Genomic DNA, 20,026 nt, shown 5'->3' with positions numbered 1-20,026 from the left:
CTTACAAAAAAAAATACAAGGACTGGGGAATGGGATGGCTTCCCCCTTCCCTTTTAAACCCGCCACTGATTTTGGTTTTTTTTTTTTCTTTTATTATTACATTTTAAGATTTTTTTTTTTATTTCATCACAGAAAATATAATTTTACATAGAGCAGAAATTGTGGTTTTCTGTAATTATCACTAGCTTAAATGTATTTTAAAATCACAATTATTTGTTCTTGTAATATGTTGGAAAAGTGAACATAAAAGAAATAACCATGAGAAAAAAAACCCAATCATCAATAATTAATGGATTACCAAGAACTAACTAATAATTTAACTATATTAATTGTGAGTTATAGCAGGCAAGTCCTATCAATGCATGCATTATTTTTTTGTGTTCAGTTAGTAGGGTGCCCTCAACCACTAATATTGTGTTCCATGCAGCTTTCGAAGCCCTGGAAGCTGTATTAATTCATCCAGGACCTACCTGACCGTATAGCATTAGATCGTATCTCTAAGGCTTTTCTGAGAGCTGCACCGAGGCCGGTGTCATCTTCCATTGCAGCGTCATTATTATCTCTTTCAGTTTGATCAACCTGGGATAGTAATGTGGGTATGAATGAGTATGTATCAGCATGATTCAACCCCATAGCAATGTGACACAATGAAAACTGATGCCCATGATGAACCCAACTGCACCCTTTCATATATAACCTAATGAATGTAAAAATAATTATACTCACCAAGAAAACCAACAAATTATTTTCCTTTATATTATGATTAAAAAAATTTAGTTCCATTTAATTATGAATCATTCCTGAAGATGACCTATTAAATGTCGAAACGTTGAATCATGGCTTTCTTCACTTTATTCGAAATAAAGTTTGTTCTATGTTTGAATCAAACGTCTATGTTTAAGTTCATTTTAACAAAAGAGCGAACTAACATGAAAAACCAATCACCATATTCATAGTGATGATAGATAAAGCCAAATTGAACCTAATTTCCTGATACTCGTTGGTGCTTTATGGAAAAATTCACAACCTTGTTAAAAATATTATTTTTGTTATTTAATGGATCCCCAAGAATACCAAAATGGTGGATCACAATGAAAACAAAATGCAACAATTACTTTTTAATTTTTCAAATGTGGTTGTTTAAAACTTACATAAAATCCAATCTTTAATTTATTGTTGAATGTGATTGATAATGGATATAAAGATAATTAATAAACTGGAAAATAAATGAAATAGCTATTACAGTATATATAGAGACACAACAAATGGGCAATAACCATATGTATCAAATATAGAATGTAGATGATTTATAATTATATACAGATACTGTATGCACTACTAGCACAGATATTAAACAATGCAAACAAAATATCAGGCATTTGAAGATGAAAATACACCAAATATGTTTCCCCAAAATGTGCCACAGATTGAAAATGACTCGACATCTAGATACCTGACTGCATAGCTTTTTTCCTGTCATCCAGGGCCTTGCTTAGCAAGCTGCCCAAATGATTTATGGACTCGTTTTTGGCAATATTTGGGCGTTCTTCATTCATACTAACCTGAAGAGAATAATGGCCTACACATATAATATTTATTTTTTTTAAATGTGGGGATTGTTCCAAACTAGTTTTAAAAAAGGAAAGTCACCAGTATTCTTAAAACAAACTTTAGTCATAGATGTAGCTAAAAAAAAAAATTACGCCATTTCATATTCTTAAACTGCACTTCGACTACTACAACTAATTCATGTGAACCTTGACTAAAATGATACCTCCGCAGGCCAATTTTTTAGTAAGCCTACATCAGACTAAATTGCAGACTTGATATATTTATCCCAATAAAAACATGCCTTTTGTAACTCACAATAGAGTGAAACGAATAAAAACAATTGTATAGGTAGGTCTGATGTATCTTTGGTTTGTTCAACAAAAGAGACATCAAGTTTAGCTTCCAAAAGGCGAAATTAACGTGTTTCGCTAGCCATGTGCAATAGTTCCTGACGTGCACAAAATCCCCTCATGTTTTGGTCACAGTAGCTTTCACAGTAACAACAACAGAGATGATGGCACTGCCCTCAATCGGGGTGTCACTATAATATTCTTCAATGAAAGCACTTATTCTGTGAATCTGTTCAAATTCTCTATCGTTATATGTTAACAACTATTTATAGTTATTATAGAAAATGAATGATGGTCTAATATGAATAATGTGGAAATGTATTTTTAAACAACAGTCAGCAGCTTATTATTCATCCGCGTTACAGGATCTCAAAAGGTTTGTCTGCTATTAAAATGATCCCTTTTCAGTGGTTAGTTTGACCATTTGACAGTCGTTGCTTGCCAGCTGTCTTCACCTAACTAAAACTAGGACTTGATTTAGAATTTTGCCTACCTTGTTTATAAATACAAATTGAAGTTTAAGTTGCAAATAGGCCTAAATGAAGTTCTAATTCAAAGTAAGACTAAAGTTTGTTTTAAAAATATGGGCATATACTGTATGTCATGGTTGGGTCAATAGGAAAGACTTTTTAAAGCTTGTTTAGTTTCTTTTTCAAATACAGTATATATGTAGCACAACTTCTCTGTCAAAATCATTTAGTCTGAAGACAATTTAATAAAAAAAAATATTATAAAGAATAAAAATGCGTGCGATGTAAACAAAGTAGTAAAGGACGCAAGTTAAGCCCATGTTCATGGTCCTATGAGTGTAGTTGTATAAAGAACATGAGTAGCTTCCATGTTCAGTAAATTGGATTCGATAAATGTGAGGCAGAAATGATAATTTATCAAACAATTTATGATGGTAGCTGGGAAGATAAAAAGATTTTTAAAAATATATTAATTTCTTTTGAAAGTGGTGTGCTAACAGATGGAAATTAACGTTTTATTTCATTTGAAACCATACAAGGCAGAAAACGTTTGTGAAACAGGGTTTAATAAGTGTTGCCTAAACCGAACTTGAGAGTTGTATAACAAATATTCATACAGTAGTTTGAACAGGTAGAAAGGAATACAATGTAAGTTAACAAAAAAAAAATAGGTTTGTTTTATCTGACTAACTTTAATATGTTTTTTGAATAAAACATAGAAATAAATTGTGTTTGGTGAAGTAGCTCCTCAAATAATGGGGAGGGGGTTAAAGGAATGGGGAATAAGTTTAAAATAAATTACAATAATGAAAAATATTTTCATTGAACTATGTAAGAAACGAATGTTTTGTGGTTTATAAGGCTACATAGTTTAATCTGTAAGAAAAAATAAAAAGTAAAATTTATACAATAATTTATTATAATATAAAAATTTATCATAAAGTCTGCGCGAATTGTATTTAAATAATCTCAATCGGAATAATAACAAATTTCAATTTCATTTATTATTAGATTTTTTTTATGTATTTCCAAAAACAAGTCTGCTCTGACTCACCCTCTTTAGCTTTTTGCCACCTCTAATTTGATCCAGTAATGCCCCTCTTGGTGTGTCCTTGGGAGTATTGTTCTGTTCTACTGGTTTCAAATCTCTTCCGTGCTGGATCTGACTTAAAAGATCAGATCTACCTCCTCCTCCGCCCCCACCCATTGAAGGTCCACCACCCGAGGGTACAGGAGGTGGCGGGGGTGGTGGTGCAGCAACAGCAGATGGTGGAGGAGGCGGAGGTGGGGGAGGAGGACCACCACCACCACCACCTACTGGAGGAGGTGGTGGACCACGTGATTGTCCAGGCCTAGAAATTGGGGGTGGTTGACTTGGGTTGGGGGGTAATGGAGGAAGGCCTCGGGAGGACTGTGATGGTGGACGAGGAGCTGGTGCCCTTTGGGGACGTGGGCTGGCTCTGCTGTCTCTTGAGGGAGGAGGAGGAGGCAAGTCTCGACGAGATGGTGGTGGGGGTGGCAATGCACTTTCTCGACGAGGTGGTTGAGAAAAACGATCTGATGGTGGTGGTGGAGGAGGTGCATCTGTTAAAAAATATTTATGATATATAATAAAAAAAAAAAACATAATTCAATGTATATCAAATATTTGTATATAAAACATTTGTATGTACTGCATTATTATACTTAACCTATTATTTTTAATCTTGCTGGAGATGTGCTAAAAAGTAATCGTTTAATATACCAAAGCTCATTTTTAGAACTAAATAAAATTAATTCGTAAATAATAAAATAAATAAGCCAAAATGTTCAATACAAAGTAAAAAATGAAGTATTATTTAATAATAGTTTTTAACTCACAAAAACTGCAGTTTAATAGAAATTACTGTGCATTGATAGACAAAAATTGATATCAATTTACTGTTGATTAATAGAAATTACTGTATCATCAATGTATAGTAATTGATATCAATTACTGTGGATTAATAGAAATGACTGTATCATCAATGCCCAGTAATTGATATCAATTACAGTGCATTAATATAAATTGCTGTATATCAATGAATAGTAATTGATATCAATTAATGTGGATTAATGGAAATTCCTGTATACCAATGCACACTAATTGATATAAATTAGAGTTCATATGTGTATCATCAATTACTGTGCATTTGATATACAGAGAATTAAGCTTGGCAAACACTGCAACGTACAATAGTCATACAACTGTCGGCTCTCTGTGAGCTGATTGTCCAAGGCAGTTTGCCTTTGACAATCAGCTCACAGATTTGGGTTGGCTCTCCCATCTGAAGTTTGTGATTTTCTCTGTCTGGAAATTGCTATCCTTCACAACTATGCATAGGACTATAATTCATTGATTAGAGCTATTTGTATAAACCATATTAAATTATACTCTAGTCGTACAGACCTAATTATCAAATGATATCTGATATATGTTTATTTACAATCTAGTCCTATGCAATGTTTTCCTTATATTATGTCATGTTTTCCTTATATTATATCATTATAGTAGCCCCCTACTAAACTTTTTTATTCAGCTTTAGGCACTGGGCAAAGGATATGGCAAACAGTGATATTACTCTTCAAAATGGCAGTCCTATCACAAGACAACAGGGGATGTACGAACCAGTACACTGGGGTTACCCCCTACTAATCTTTTGTGCCCTGTTTCATTGACCCCTATAAACTGGTGGTACCGCCTGGTTCTCTTTGGAATCAAATCAGCCAATGACCATAGGATGCAGCATATGTCCGCCTTTACTCTGTAATACACATTGTTAAAATAATTCCATTAATTAGTAAAATATTTTAACTTGTGAAAGCTAAAAAAGAATCTACATACCAGGTTTGATACGCTCAGCTTCTTTTTTGACAGCATCAATGCCACCGTGTTCCTCAATGAAGTCATTAATGAATTTAGCTGTGTTTTTATCCTTTAATAAAGCTTCTGTTACACCTATGGATTCAAACCAGCCTTTCACTGTCGGGTCCATGTTATTGGTCTACAAAAAAAAAACATTCAAGCAAAATATTATTATACAGTGCACTCAAGTGCAGGGATATACAGAGATGGTGTAGAGTCATTCAGGACAACCATGCATGTATCATCAGTGCAATACCGTGGCAAGTAGGGAGCTAATGGAACCCATCATACTGACACTCTGGTACCTGCCTGTACATGGTTGTGGTGGCGATGCCATCTAAACATCGGGAGTGCGCATTTTCTTTCCGTTTTTCGTGTTCAGATTGTTTAATATTGTACCATTTCTGGTCATTACCTGAACGACTTGTCTCTTTATTCTATTTTATTTATTTGTTTTTTTTAAATTATTTATCATTTTTTTAATTAAATTATTTTTTTAAGATTAATTTTCTTTTTCTGTTTTCCTAAGTGATTTGTGGACAGAATACGGTTTCCGTGCCTTGAGAAGATCTTACAGAGGAAGGCCCTCTACAAATATTCTAGCATGTCTGGAAGGGAATTCAATAACTAATTTAAAAGAAATGAAGAGCCTCAATTTGAAGAGATAATAAATTAATCTGCTTACATCAAATCCTTTGTCTGGATCCCATCCAACATGGCTAACATGTCTAAATACAAAAAAAAAAAAAAATATCAGTCTGTAAACATTCGTATTCATTAGATTTATATTTAAGTGCAAGGACCAAAGAAAACATATCAATCAATCAAACACTATAGTGGTACATTAAATCTGGACAAATCAGCGGAAGAGTTTTCCCAATCGGACAAGCATTGACCACTGCCAATGCCACAACATGTAATCTGTCGATGTAAACAGCGTTTTGTTTGATTACCAATCCATACCACTGAGTTTTACAGGCACAGTCAGGGCGATCCTCAACCACAAAATCTCCCCACTTGTAACCTGCTATGATTTTATTCTGGAAAACACTGAGTGAGGCTTTAGGTTTAAACCAGCGTTCCGCAAACTTTTTACTTTACGGCCTATTTACGCGATTCCAGGCACCAAGACGCGGCCCAGCAGTTCAGCAGCGTCAGGGACCAACATACCAAATCATGTTGCCTCCATAAACAATAGAACCCCTCATTTACATACGTTAGATTTTAAAGCTGAAAACGATGTTTGAAAGAGAAGTAAAATTTGTCGCATGCACATTGTGTGAAGCCATAAAAAACACTGACTTTGAAGAGGCCCGTTAGAGGGCCTCCTTCACTTGAGAATTACATGGGAGGTGGTTGCTCCATCTACTCTCTATAAAGATTATACAATTCGAGCGGGTTTTTTTTTTTTTTTTTTTTTTTAATCTTCCGCTTCAATTTTTATGACGTCATCACCTTTATATTACGTTCGTAAAATCGGGAATTCGTAAAATCGGGAATTCGTAAATGAGGGGTTCGTAAATGAGGGGTTCTACTGTATATACAATATTTTGACATCATTATCTGTTCTCTCAGTGATAAAATTTCATTGTATACAAATTAAATATTATTTTATTAAATAAATAATACCGTACATTTTGTGTCCCCCACCCACACAATTGTTGATTGTTTATTTTTTCTACCATGGTTCAACCAAACACGGTTCAGCCACACGTCATAGCTTTCTCCTTCTTCCAAAAACTTTTACGCACACTCTGTTACTGCGCAACTTTGAAGACTACCTTACTATACAGGTAATATGTTTAGTAATAAAGTATCCACATGGGCATTCGGTTATCAAGAAATGTGTGTTGTTGTTTACTTCAGTGATGTTTCTAGGACAGGTCTTATATTTAGTTTTATCTTTAGCTCATGACTCATCCCATCATTCCTCCATACCGGATATACTCGATCTTACAGGGTTAATACTAGACGATAACATAATGTCTAGCTCCCGAGGGGGCATGGACAAAAAAACCGCTTATAACTCAAACAGCACGCATCATCTGTCACTTTAGCAGCATGTGCAAGCGACACATTCGCTGTAACAATAAAGCGGCTTTGTTAAAAATTATTTTCTCCATGATAAAACGTCTCTTTGTTTTTCATTTTTTTAAAATTTCCAGGCGGCTTTGTGGGCCTCCAAAAATGTTTTTTTGTTTGCGGAACGTCGGATTAAACCAATGTTATACTCCATTATATATGCCTCGGTAGGACTATTCCATTATTTTCAAGGTAAGTTCTTAAAAGGAAATTGGCATATATCGGTTCATTTCGGTACTGTAAGTATTCACAAAATAGATCTCTCCACATGTACCCTCCCAGGATTCTATTCCGGAAAACACTGAGTGAGGCTTTAGGTTTAGACCAGTGTTATACACCATGTTAGTTGGCAAACTTTTGGAGCTGCCACTGTTAATATAAAATGGGAAAAACTGAGAAGCATGGCTGCCATAGTAGAATCTATTTTCAATATTACGAGTATGGTATTGCACAGACAGTGAAACAATGAGACCAGGGTTCGAATTTCCCGACAGCACAGAGAGCAATTGCTGTAGGGTCTTCCACTGCTGTGGTAAATCCCAGAATCGACAGCAAGATTTAGATGTTGGGTTGCCTAACCAAGGCTAGGCCTAGCCACGGATTTTACCCTTACAAACAATAAAACTGTTGATTGTTGCAGTAGAAGAAGAAAAAATTGCCGTAGTAAATCTAGAGTCCACAGCAACTTCTTGCTGATGGAACATTTTAAGGAAGTTCAAACCCTGTACACAACTTCCTGGATATGCCACTGTGTTTTTTTTCCCTATAAATATATACTAAGTACACACTTACTTACTTTCATAAAAATATGATTGAAGTGTTTGGACATATCGATGTAGAAAAAAGATGTAAACTTTTCAACTACTGCAGAACACTTACTGAAAATTTGATGGAAGACCAATGTCCGCTTTGGTTATTTTTCCTTTCTTCCCTTTGTTTTTCTTGTCTTTCTTCCTTTCTTTATTGTCATTGCTTATCTGGTTGGGTGTATGGTGAACCTCTGTAGAGGGAATACCAACATATTATTATATAAAATGTGTATAGATACATACACATTAAGATACTAGTAGTGTCTATTAGCAGAATATATAATACATTTACATAATAATAATAATAATAATAATAATAATAATAACAATAATAATTATATAATAATATAATAATAATAATAATCACTAGTAATAATAATAATAATTTAATAAACATCTTCCTCATCTTTTAGCTGTAATCAATGTGATTGTTATTCAATATGACTTTACCATTTGAAGAAACATACAAAATTTGAATATTATACAACTATCATAACATAAATCACTACTGATTGTCTTGTATATACACATTTAATTTGAGATAATAAGTTACAATAATATTGCAATATCCATGAGTGACAGTGAAGGAATTGGGTCGAATTGCATTTGAGTGTCCATACAGAGGTCATGTGCTAGCAAATGTATGTCCTGGTGATTATACTAGTGCCTGAAATTATTCTCAACACAGTATGTGCATATGCAGGTGTAACAAAATCAGTCCTTGCTTTAAATTCTTAAATCAGCCCTTCATTGTAAAACTATCCTGCCTATGATGACGGCGCTGTTCAATTGTGATAAGCATCAGTGCTTTGTAGACGCAAACATTATCCAGTATCACTTTGTGCTGGTTTGTTTATGGATATGATTAGAGAGTTAAAAGAGAACTAGCAAAATGATTTTTTGTTCTAGAGAGGATTTTTGACATGCCATTAATAATAGAATCCACCTTAAATTCGTTTTTTGGATTTTTTTTAATGAAGTTATAGGCGATTATATACGATTTTACCATGACGTCACTGGCGAAAAAGTAACAAAAGATCGTGTAAATAGCGCCGCGTAGGGTATCCGCCGCGCACGATCTTTGCGTGTATGCTGTAACCATGGCTGTAAATTGTGATTGTTACAGCATGCACACAAAAATGGCAAAAATCCACTCTTAAAACAAAAAATCGTTTTGCTAGTTCTCTTTTAATAACAACATTACCAGTGCCTTGTATCCCTTGGCTAAAGGTGCGGTATACAGTAAACCTCTATATTATTATCATGATCATCAATAATCTATACTATGAGGTCATCATTTTTTTCATTATTGAGCCAAAGAGAGTACAAAACATACTCTTTTCTGTTACCAATCCCCCTGCCCCAAAACAACACATAATAAACTGAAAATTCTTGTTATTCTGAGATCATTTTTTTTTTCTATTTTCATAAATACTGTAGGGCAGTAATTGTAAAATTGGTTTTTAGTTTTTGTCTTCTTAGACTAGATGTGTGTGACCTGAAGGCCTATTTATCATACTAGGTACACTAGTCACTGGTAGCCAAAAATAACAAAGAATGGCTAATAATAATAATAATAATAATAATAATTTAATAATATACAGTGTACCCCTTTCTCCTTACTATATGTTTTGTACTCGCCTAATAAAAACTGATTGATGACCCCTACGATACATCACTGCATAATGGACAGCAAAATAATAAACACTATGATTATGGGCAATTATAAACTTGCACTGTATTTGACATGCGACTCACTGTGAAATACTCAAATTATTGATATGAGTTAATTCAATTTTCTGAATAGGCAAACCATAATTACATCAACATTTTGGTTGTTTTAAAATCATTTTTAAAGGTTTGTTTTAAAATAAATATTGTGTAAAAAATAACCATAATTATCTCCCAAAAAATAAAATGTACAATTACAGTAACAAACGAAACATAAAACAAAAAGTTGTAAAATAAATAAACTACAAAAATATCTTGCATGCCAAAATATGATAAAAAGAGCAGCTGTTTCATTTTAAGCACTTATACTTGGTTTAAAACGTGATCACTTAATTATTAAAGACTATATTTTTGTATCATGTATTTCAAAAGTATTTTTAATATTATATTATGTAATATTGTAATAAAAATACAGTATAATATGTTAAAAATTCTAGATCTTTAATGTTAATATTGTTACTTTTTATTGACAGAGGTTGGCTATTTTTTTTATTCCATAGACAACAACATTATTGCTTCTACGTTTTTTTCTTTTGTGAAGGCATTTTGAATCAACATAGGCCTACTGGTCTACACAAAAGTACCTGAATACTGAGGAAAACAGTCCAATACTTAACAAGCAATTGTACAAAGAATACAATTATTATATTAACTGAATCTAGATTTTTCTTTTTTTTTTCACAATCACTTAATCATCATAGTTTATAGTATTAAATAAAGCATTATTATTGGCATTCCGTTGTGCTGTGAAATATATTTTAAAAATAAGATTATGTTATAATTTACTCTTTTAGATAATTAAAATTACGTTACATGTATTTTCACGTGTGATATTTTTAATTAATAATTTTTTGGATTAGATTTCAAATTTGGCTATCAGTTAGGGGTCGTGCAGAAACTATTTTAACGCAATTGCCGCGTTATCGCCCTTATCACTATCACATCTACTGCGAGTTCGTTAATGAGGCAGATCAGTGAAGCATAAGATTGCTACCGCGGTAGGTCATGAATATTTATTAGCTGTCTGCAGTCTACCCAAATCGGCAGATTGTAGCATAACGCGACTACCGCGATGCGGTCATAAGTTGTTTCTAGTCTTGGAGTCCAGACATTTCAAAGCTTCCACTTAGAACATTCGTCATGGCTGTGCACACGGAGTCTCTAATATGCCTGGTATTTATAGACTAGAGTACAATTTTTTTGTAAACGGACCACGTGTGGTAGGCAGACCTGGGCGCTGATGACAGGTACGGTATCAGGCGGAAATAGTTTAGGTCAATTAATGCATGGCCCTTTATAGTTTTAATTAATCGGACTAGTAAACAGTAACTAAAATAGATAGATCTGGCTAAAATGTAAAGATTTAAGATTCATTTTCAATCTTTATTTTAGAAAACATAATTTATATTCAGTACAATTTTCTTTCTAATCCAGAGGCACGAATTCAGTTGGGAGACATGTCCAAGAAAGAAGTCTCCTATAGTCACTTTATATAAATAAATAATAATACAGAACTGTATAATAAATAAGGCCTACAATTATAAAGCCTTTAGGCATAAAGTACTACTACTAGGCCTATGAATTATAATTACAGTACTAAAACTACCAGCCACGCTACCTATACTACTACATAAGTTGCTAGATTACTACGGTAGTAGTACCCTCCAGCTAAGCCGGCTCTAAGCCTAACTCTAATGGCTGGACTAGGCCCTAGATCGTTTTTTTTTTTACACTTGACTGTAACTGACTGGTGAAAGTAAAATAATACAAAAATTGCCGACGTGCTCCATCAACCTTTCGTAGGTTCGTACAGAATTTGTCTCATACAGAATTCTTCGTAAACGTAAACAACAAACTTCTACCCCGTGGACGACGTACCGCGAGTGCCGCGGTAAACAGAATGAGTTAGCTATCATGCATATTCATTAGTTATTTCGTTAGCTCGTGAACGGTGAATGTTAGGCCACGCCCATATGCCGCGTTAGTGAAAATCAGCGACAAAACAGCCGATAACGCGGTACTCGCATTAAAATAGTTTTTGCAAGACCCCTTAAATACTCTTTATTAAAGAAATATAATTTGAAGCATTCATTCTGTTATTAATTTTTGTCTATAATTTAAATAAAAATCTAAATGCTTAATTTACTATTATCAATGTTATTTTATTATTAAAGCTAATAGTTTCAAAGTAGGTTGAAAACATGCTTAAATAAAACACTGAAATATAATCATGCAAAAATCAAGCAGTGAACCCAATATTTCTAAAAAATATTATAAAAGATGTACAGTATTTCCTATAAATACTGTGGTTAAAAATGTAAGATTGGAACTCCAGACATTAATGGTTGTTTTAAGCTCCTCCTGGGAAAGTGAAATCCCATGCACATTAGCAAACAGCAAAAAATAACACAGCAGTGTCTATAATCACAACTTTTATAGGACATTTCCTATGTAGTATGATCACATTGTTCAGTTCAAATGGAATCAACACAGCATAGCAGCTACAAAACCTACACATACTGTACCCCTGAAGACATATACTGTAACACACTGACATTAACATATGTGGCAAAGACAAGCCAAACCAGTCACTCGTCGCAAATCGTGTTTTAGAGAAAATGGCCAAAACATGCTAAAATGTCAAATTTTAAAAAATCTATTTTATTGCACTAAACTAACCTATATATATCTACACACCATCCTATGCTGTTATTTTCCCAATTTTCAATGTTAAAACGACACTTTTGAAGGATTTAAAGATAGTTTCTGCATGAGAAATGCCTGAAATCATAAACTTTAAAGGCTGATTTCTCATATATTGTTCTTTAAACAGCTGTGTGGTTAAACGCTTGTAACTTCATAAGGAAATGTCTGATTTGAATGATTTTTTTTACCATTTTATAGCTATTATTTTACTCTCTAACACTGTATTATTAACACAAAATCAATTTTTGCGACGAATGACTGGTTTGGCTTGTCTTTGCCACATGTACTGTAAACTCATATTAGTATCAATATCAGACTAACATTATAAAAGCAACAGCATAGAGTGGCATAAGCATAGTATCATACAAGACTGAGCATTAACGTACTGCTCTGTTCTACTGTACCTCGTAAACTTGGGGAAGAAAGTTTAGGTGCGGGTCGAGCAGGTGCTCTCGCCGATTGACTTCGATGGACTGAAGAAGTTGACAATTAAGTGGTCAAAATGTGCAGCAAATTGTGGTTCATCATAGAACCATTGCATGAGTTAATATCAAATCAAACATAGGCAGTGGCTATTGTTACTCCACATATTAAACAATTCCACATTCTGATTGGATGATTACTTTTCAAATCACTCCAGACTCAAAATAACATCCAACCACAATTGGGAACTGATTTAATTATAGCCACTGCCTTTCATAAAGGTGTAGATCAATTATAGATCAATGTAAATCATTAATAGATCAAAATGGATAATTGTATTTTTTTCGAGATAAAAATATAAAAACAAATCTTTTACACACATTTCGGTTTTATAAACAAAGACTACAATATAAACATTCTATTCTGTTTAACATCAGAAGGAATTACTGTATTTCACCTAATAATAGAGTCACTATTAATAGCTAAATCCAATTTTAACTACAAAATTATATTCATTGAATCGAGAATTATCAATCAGGAAATAAATTTAATACTCTCAATCTGTTGACACTGATCAAAAAAAGGGTACACAATAATACTAAAAGAGATTCAATATAATGTTGTGAATACAAACAAAATTACAATTAATTTATTATATAAATGTTTTTCTCAAAAAAGCTTAAAAAAAAATTATTATTATTTAAAAAAACTAAATTAGAACAATATCTGTTATTGTTTAGATTTTAAAAAATAATAAATACTTCAATGGTGACTCACCAGGCAAAGGCGGTGCAGTATTATTAGTCGAGTTGGCTGGTGGAACCGGTGGCGCAGTGCGACGTTTTTCTGAGTTTAAGGAAGGACGAACAATAATAAAAACCTTATAAGAAGTGACTCAAACATTTAAAATGAGAACAGCAGAGAATGCAAATCATGACACTTTTATGCTTTCAGAATTTAAAATCCCAAAATACACAATTAATTTGATAGTAAAATCATTTTGTTTCATATATTATTTTTTATTTAATAAACATAAACCCTCATTCGGAACATCCCTATTGACGCATATTTAAGAAGACATTTTTTTAGCTGAAAATTAAAAGACTATATGAACCACAAACTGTAGCCATATAAATTGCAAAAGCTAGGACCAGTGAAGCCGCAGCCTTCAAAAATGAAATTTTCTAATAAAAGGAAGAAGAATTTCTAAACGCTACTCAGGGGACACCCGTGTACACTATTTTTGGTCCCGAAGGTTCCCCTTAATAGGGATTTTACTAATGGTACTCTTTTGAATCAGCTTTAAAAAGTAACAGGAAAAGGAAATACAAACTGCAAAATAATTACGCAGTTAGAGTTTATAAGCTTGTAGTCAATACCAGCTTATTTCTAAATCAAGGTACTATATTCTTAGTAAACCATAAATCAATTTGACATCCAGAAAATAAAAATCTTTAGATTTTTTGTTTTCTTTATTTTACGTTGCAATACTTAATTATCTATTCAATATCTAAAAAGGATTTTTTTCTCCTTTTTGGTGGCCCTTTTTAACTTTTGTTGAATTAATATTATTTATTTACACTTAATATTATTATTTATTTACATTATTATTTACTGTACACTATCAACATTTGAATTTGTGTGTGCAGAGTACACAAGCACTACAGTGCACTTTCATTTGTTGTGTTCTCTACAAAGACACGAATGTGGCCTGTCGACTACAGTTGTCGATTCCAAAGAAGACCCACAGTGATCAATCAACCAACCAATAATTTTACCTCTCCGTTGCTGCTTCATACTAATCTTCTCAATAATAACTCCACCAAAATTCTCAGCTTCAATATCATTGGCAAAATTCAAACCAGCCCAACATGACTAAAATAGAAACAAAACAATTAATTGAAATACATATTCATAACACATCTAGAAATTCAGAACATGAAATTGTTAGAGTAAACCGTTATGATGTCCATTAATACATTACATTCAATTAAAAAACACTACTGTACTCTCATACATTATGTTTTACCTTTTAAATTTACAGTAGGCGTTATATGTTTTCTTAGCATCTGAAAATTACATTATGGTGGTAACAAAATCCAAAAAATTTACAAATATATTATAATTATTAATAAATTTCAATATTGATGATAAGAAGATTACTATGGTATAGAGTACCATAAACAACATCATCCCCAATACTTAAGGGGGGATTATTGTAATCTTGGAGATTTATGGTCAGCTCAAGTGCAGATTTGGTTTAAAATGCCAACAAATGACAATTGATTTTGGAATGTTGTAAATTCATTTGATGAAATATATTCCAGCTGCTGCTTGCTGCATTAGTGAACCGAGTACATGTCAAGTGGCGTGAAGCCAGGCACTCTATACGCCGACACTCAGTACGCCGTACGACGGTCGTAGCGCCGTCGCACAACGAATCCAACTCTGTTCTCTGTGAGCGATAGACGATGCAACGCTGTCTGCTGATTGTCAGTAGCAGTCTAAACTAATCATCATAAAAAAAGATCTGTTGCGCGAGCGTTGTCACGTTGTGTTCTTCATAGCAACGCGTCAGCCGACGACCATCGTGAGCAGAGGGTGCCTGGCGTTAGAAAGATCTTCATAGGAAGGCAGGAAAAAAATCTTTAAAATGAGAGATTATTTTATTTAAATGTTTCTAATGAAAGCATTTACTGTGAAGCTTTTGTAATGATCTGGAAAATAAATAAATGAATGAAATATAGGCTAGAAGAAAATAATTATAAAATTTTATTGTCAAATTAAAAACAAATCTTTTAGTAAAAAAGAAACTGAGAGTGGCCTTTGGTTTTCACTCTATAGTTCCATTAGTTGCTTGTATAATAATCAGAAGTGGTGGTCTTTAACGGTAAATGGATTGATACAGGATTTATATTTATTTAATTCTTCTAATAATAACAATAATAATGATAATAATAATAAAAATAACAATAATAATCATAACAACAATTATTAATATTATTATTATTAGTATTAATTATTATTATTATTATTATTTAATCATGAAACAAAAATATACTAAGATATAACAGCAGCAGTCTGGATAAAAATATAAAAAATTTAATTATTTAAATGACTATTATTATTATTTAGCATCAGGTTACTATATTACTATTTGGCATTATTATCTGGCATCAGGTTCACAAAACAAGGTTTAAAAATTTCAGCCGACAAAAAGAAGCAATTATTATAGTTGTGTATCATACACTAGTGGAAATTATTGTACAAAGATTGAATTAATACAGTACATGAAAATAAATATTTAAATACATCTATTTAACCTACTGTTAGTATAATAATTATATTAAAGTTTATAGAAAGCACTATACTATTAATTGCTTTTATACTGTAAGTCAATCACGTTAGTTTTGTATATCAAACTGTTGTTGCAGACATCGATCTGTAGCTCCATATATATATTATCTGTACATCTGTGTGTGTGTGTATTACCTATGCGGATTGTTGCTACAGTTCACGTTAACACAATTGAAATAATAAGTACAGCTAAGTATGAAGAATAAATTATATTTGAAGAGGAACTTGTATTTGTTATAAATAACTAACTGTACAACAAATAACAAAAACATCACACTAATAAGTAAGATGAATAAAACAATCATTAGTACTGTAGCAACAGCAGCAGTAGGTAATAATAATGGCTACCATCAAAGAACGATTGGAAAAAGCAACAGATGCACTTTTAGATGACTGAGCAGTGAAAATATAGATGTGGAGGAACAGCAGACAGTAGGAGAGAATCACTCAAGAAAAAGCCTGATCCCAAAAACAGGGAAAGATGAGGGATAGGTATAGGGGTGTGTCATACTTACGTCTGTACAAAATGTATGAAAAAATGGCCTTGGCTTCTTGTATCTAAACTGATTGTAAAGTTCCTGCTCCCAAACCATTGCATGTTTCTATAAAATAATTGTTAGTGAAATGAACAGAAAAATGATATGCAACTAGATCATCAACTCTGATTTATCAAGCAGGGCAATACTAATATTACTGTATTAACATAATCAGACACTGAGAAAAAAAAAATTTTCAAATTTCGGATAATATTTACCAAGTCACATATGGCTGGTAAAAAGATTGAAATTAATTAAATTTATGACCTTGAACATAGTTGTTATGTGTCATTAAAAAAATATATATTTTCTCAGTATATGATTATGTACATTTATTAGATGCCCACAGAACATTCCTGTAAAGATCTGATGGAATAGCCAGTATGTCATGGTTTAACAATAGTAGGGCGGACGGTAGAAAGACCACCCGAACAAAATTTTCATCAATTTCTTTACCTCAAAATTTCACTTTGTTATTTCTATTTTTTTTTCAAGTCAAAAATCACTTATCAATTTGGAACAGTAAGCCATTGATAATACATTAAATAATAATTAATCAAAAAAATTGCACTTATAAGAATTCAGAAAACATGACAGGTGGCAGCTTCAAACAGGACTTTACAAGTAGAATAACAATCGATTACACTTACTATATCATATTTCACAGTTTTCAGAATTGACAACATGGTAAAATCCAATTATAATACAAGAAATTACAGGATCTCTGAATTTAAGACAATTTGGTAGCGACTTTAAATTTAGAAAAGCGAGTCTTCTGAATGTATTATAATCCTAGATGTAACATGGAAACAACTGATCAAGCTACTGTTAAGAGCAGTCTAATAGATCAGTCTTGCAGGAGCATATTCATCATCATGATTGTCTGATTTAATTGACTGCAAGATTTATATACAATTACCAGCAGACATATTCGGAAAAGGGGTTTGTTTTTATAGTGATTTTGTTGACAAGCTCGTGAATGGAATCACAAGGTCTAAGCAGTTGAATCGGAGATGTCATAAATGGTCTGCCAGGCAAATCACTCACAGGATATCCTTTGTACGTAGGTTTCCTGGCATAAAGTATTACATATCTTTATGACAGAGCATTGGGTAATTCAGAACTTATCGAGTGGAAGTCCTAAAAGTATGACAAATTTTAGTTTTGCATTGTAATGAGCAGATCATTTGGTGACTGATTGCTGTTTCTCAATATACTGTACAGTTTACTATAGATTCAATTACTGTTTAACAATTTCCATTCATAGGACAAATACAGTTAATCATCAGTAGTGAGTCATAAGTTAAAACGAAGTACTGTACAATGTTTTCAAAATACTTTTTAAATGGATCATGTGCATAATTATCAATCTGTTTAGTTTTTCAAATAAACACTAACAGGTTGATGATTTCTATTGTTCACACTGATGATGATGATGATGTAATGATGATGAAGATCTAATGATAAAGATGATGATGATAAAAATAATGAATCAATGATGATGAAATGATTGATAATGATGATGATGATGATGATGATGATGGTGATGAAGAAATAATGAAAATGATGATGTTGATAATGATATTGAAGCCAACTCCCAACTTTGGCCACCTGTCATTGGGAAAGTTAGTGTTTTGAATAAAACATACTTTGTGGATTCATACTAAATGTAAAACATGGAATTGTATAGAGTTTGGATTTGGAAACGCTTTTTATGTTTCTGTCTTGCATCCAGCAGCTAACTATTCATTGTAAGCTGCAATTAATTTCCCATAATACGCTGAATTGAATTTCTTTAATTCCGGAATAACAAACAATTATTATCCCCACCCTGCAAAGGCTTTCTTCAGAAAAAAAATAAATAAAAAAATAATTTTGTTGGTGATACCACTAATCTAACAAGCTTAATACCAATCATTTTAACTGTTAATTTTACACCAGGCTATGGCTAGTGTCTTGGTGATATACCAGGGGCAGATCCAGGAATTCGAAATAGAGGGTGGGGCCAGGAAAATTAATTTTATAGATGGATGGTCCATACTACCTCAGCTCCACAATGGTTAGGGCTGAGGTATGAAATTTTATGTGTATGGCACTTCTAGATGGACGGAAATGGCATTTTCTGACTAAAATTTTGAAAGTAATTTTCAATTTCTCCAATTTATTTATTTTTTTTTTTTTTGTAAATTTAGAAAACTTTAGGGGGTGGTGGTAGGTTTGAAACTGCCTTTTCGCTTCAAGATTCAATGTGAATCAAAATATTTTATTGGAAACTCTTATAGGAATTTGTACACAACTGTGAGCTATACTTTACCGACGTCCCACTATTATAATTGTATTTTATTTTGTTTGTGTTATGTAGTACAGGTTCACTATTATTTTACATTCTATTTTTACTGTTGAAATTTAGAAAGTCAGTGAACCTCTCACTTCCTAAAAGAGTATTCCTGAAATCCTGGATTCATGCCTGTTTCTATTGAAGTACTTAATCAATTGTACTGTATGTCATGGATACAAACAAATTAAAATAACTTACAATGATATCATATACCCTTATGTAGTAAGACCTGTTAGGATTATCCTTCACAAAGCAGGCTACACCGCAACAATGTTTCACCCACGAGTTTCCATTCTTTGCCAGAAACACTTGAACAACAGAGGTTGCCAGGGTCTAAATGGGTAAAAATATTACATAGTTTACAAGTATGAGGTACTTATATTGGCATTTTGCATTTAAAATGAATTTTCATAAAAGAAATTCTCAACAATTTATCAGACACTGTTCAAATTTGTCATAAAAAATCCATTCAGTGTCATAGAAAAAGCAGTTTGGAAACATTTTTTTTTTAGCAGGATAACTGTAACATTTAACCAGAAACAGAATCTGAAAAACTAGGGTGTAAAATAATGCAGCAAAGCATTATTTGACTATCCATCCATTGATAGCCAGGGATTTTGCTTTCATTCAAATTGTAGTAAATTCTTAATTAAATGTTTCAAATTTGGTCAATAGAATGTTTAATTGTTTTTGGCCATGAATGACAGTCAATCTTTAAACTTCGTTCAGGTTTTTCCCAAACTCCTACCTTCAGAAGTTCAAATTAGAGACATCCAAATTTTGAACGCA

At 32.7% G+C, this 20,026-nt stretch overlaps 1 protein-coding gene across 6 annotated transcripts in view; it reads right to left on the bottom strand.

Annotated features, from left to right (window-relative positions):
• The window catches only part of LOC117112031 (neural Wiskott-Aldrich syndrome protein-like), a gene marked incomplete at its 5' end in the record, with an annotated part of 23,614 nt that extends 4,044 nt beyond the window's left edge, over positions 1–19,570 (bottom strand). For 3 of the 6 annotated variants that reach the window (XM_033255070.1, XM_033255071.1, XM_033255072.1), the window contains 10 exon segments: positions 471–579; positions 3,426–3,955; positions 5,235–5,394; positions 5,941–5,983; positions 8,217–8,337; positions 12,988–13,056; positions 13,784–13,852; positions 14,785–14,881; positions 16,879–16,965; positions 19,436–19,570. In XM_033255070.1, the coding sequence (XP_033110961.1) occupies positions 471–579; positions 3,426–3,955; positions 5,235–5,394; positions 5,941–5,983; positions 8,217–8,337; positions 12,988–13,056; positions 13,784–13,852; positions 14,785–14,881; positions 16,879–16,965; positions 19,436–19,570 (1,420 nt within the window). 6 annotated transcript variants of the gene reach the window in all.
• Between the last annotated feature and the right edge of the window lie 456 nt (positions 19,571–20,026).

The sequence above is a fragment of the Anneissia japonica genome, unplaced genomic scaffold (genome assembly GCF_011630105.1).
Source record: "Anneissia japonica isolate Jap-2015-1 unplaced genomic scaffold, ASM1163010v1 scaffold6524_len355483_cov145, whole genome shotgun sequence".
Taxonomy (NCBI): domain Eukaryota; kingdom Metazoa; phylum Echinodermata; class Crinoidea; order Comatulida; family Comatulidae; genus Anneissia; species Anneissia japonica.
Note: the sequence above shows the minus strand (reverse complement) of the source record. Positions and strands in the feature narration are given on the sequence as shown.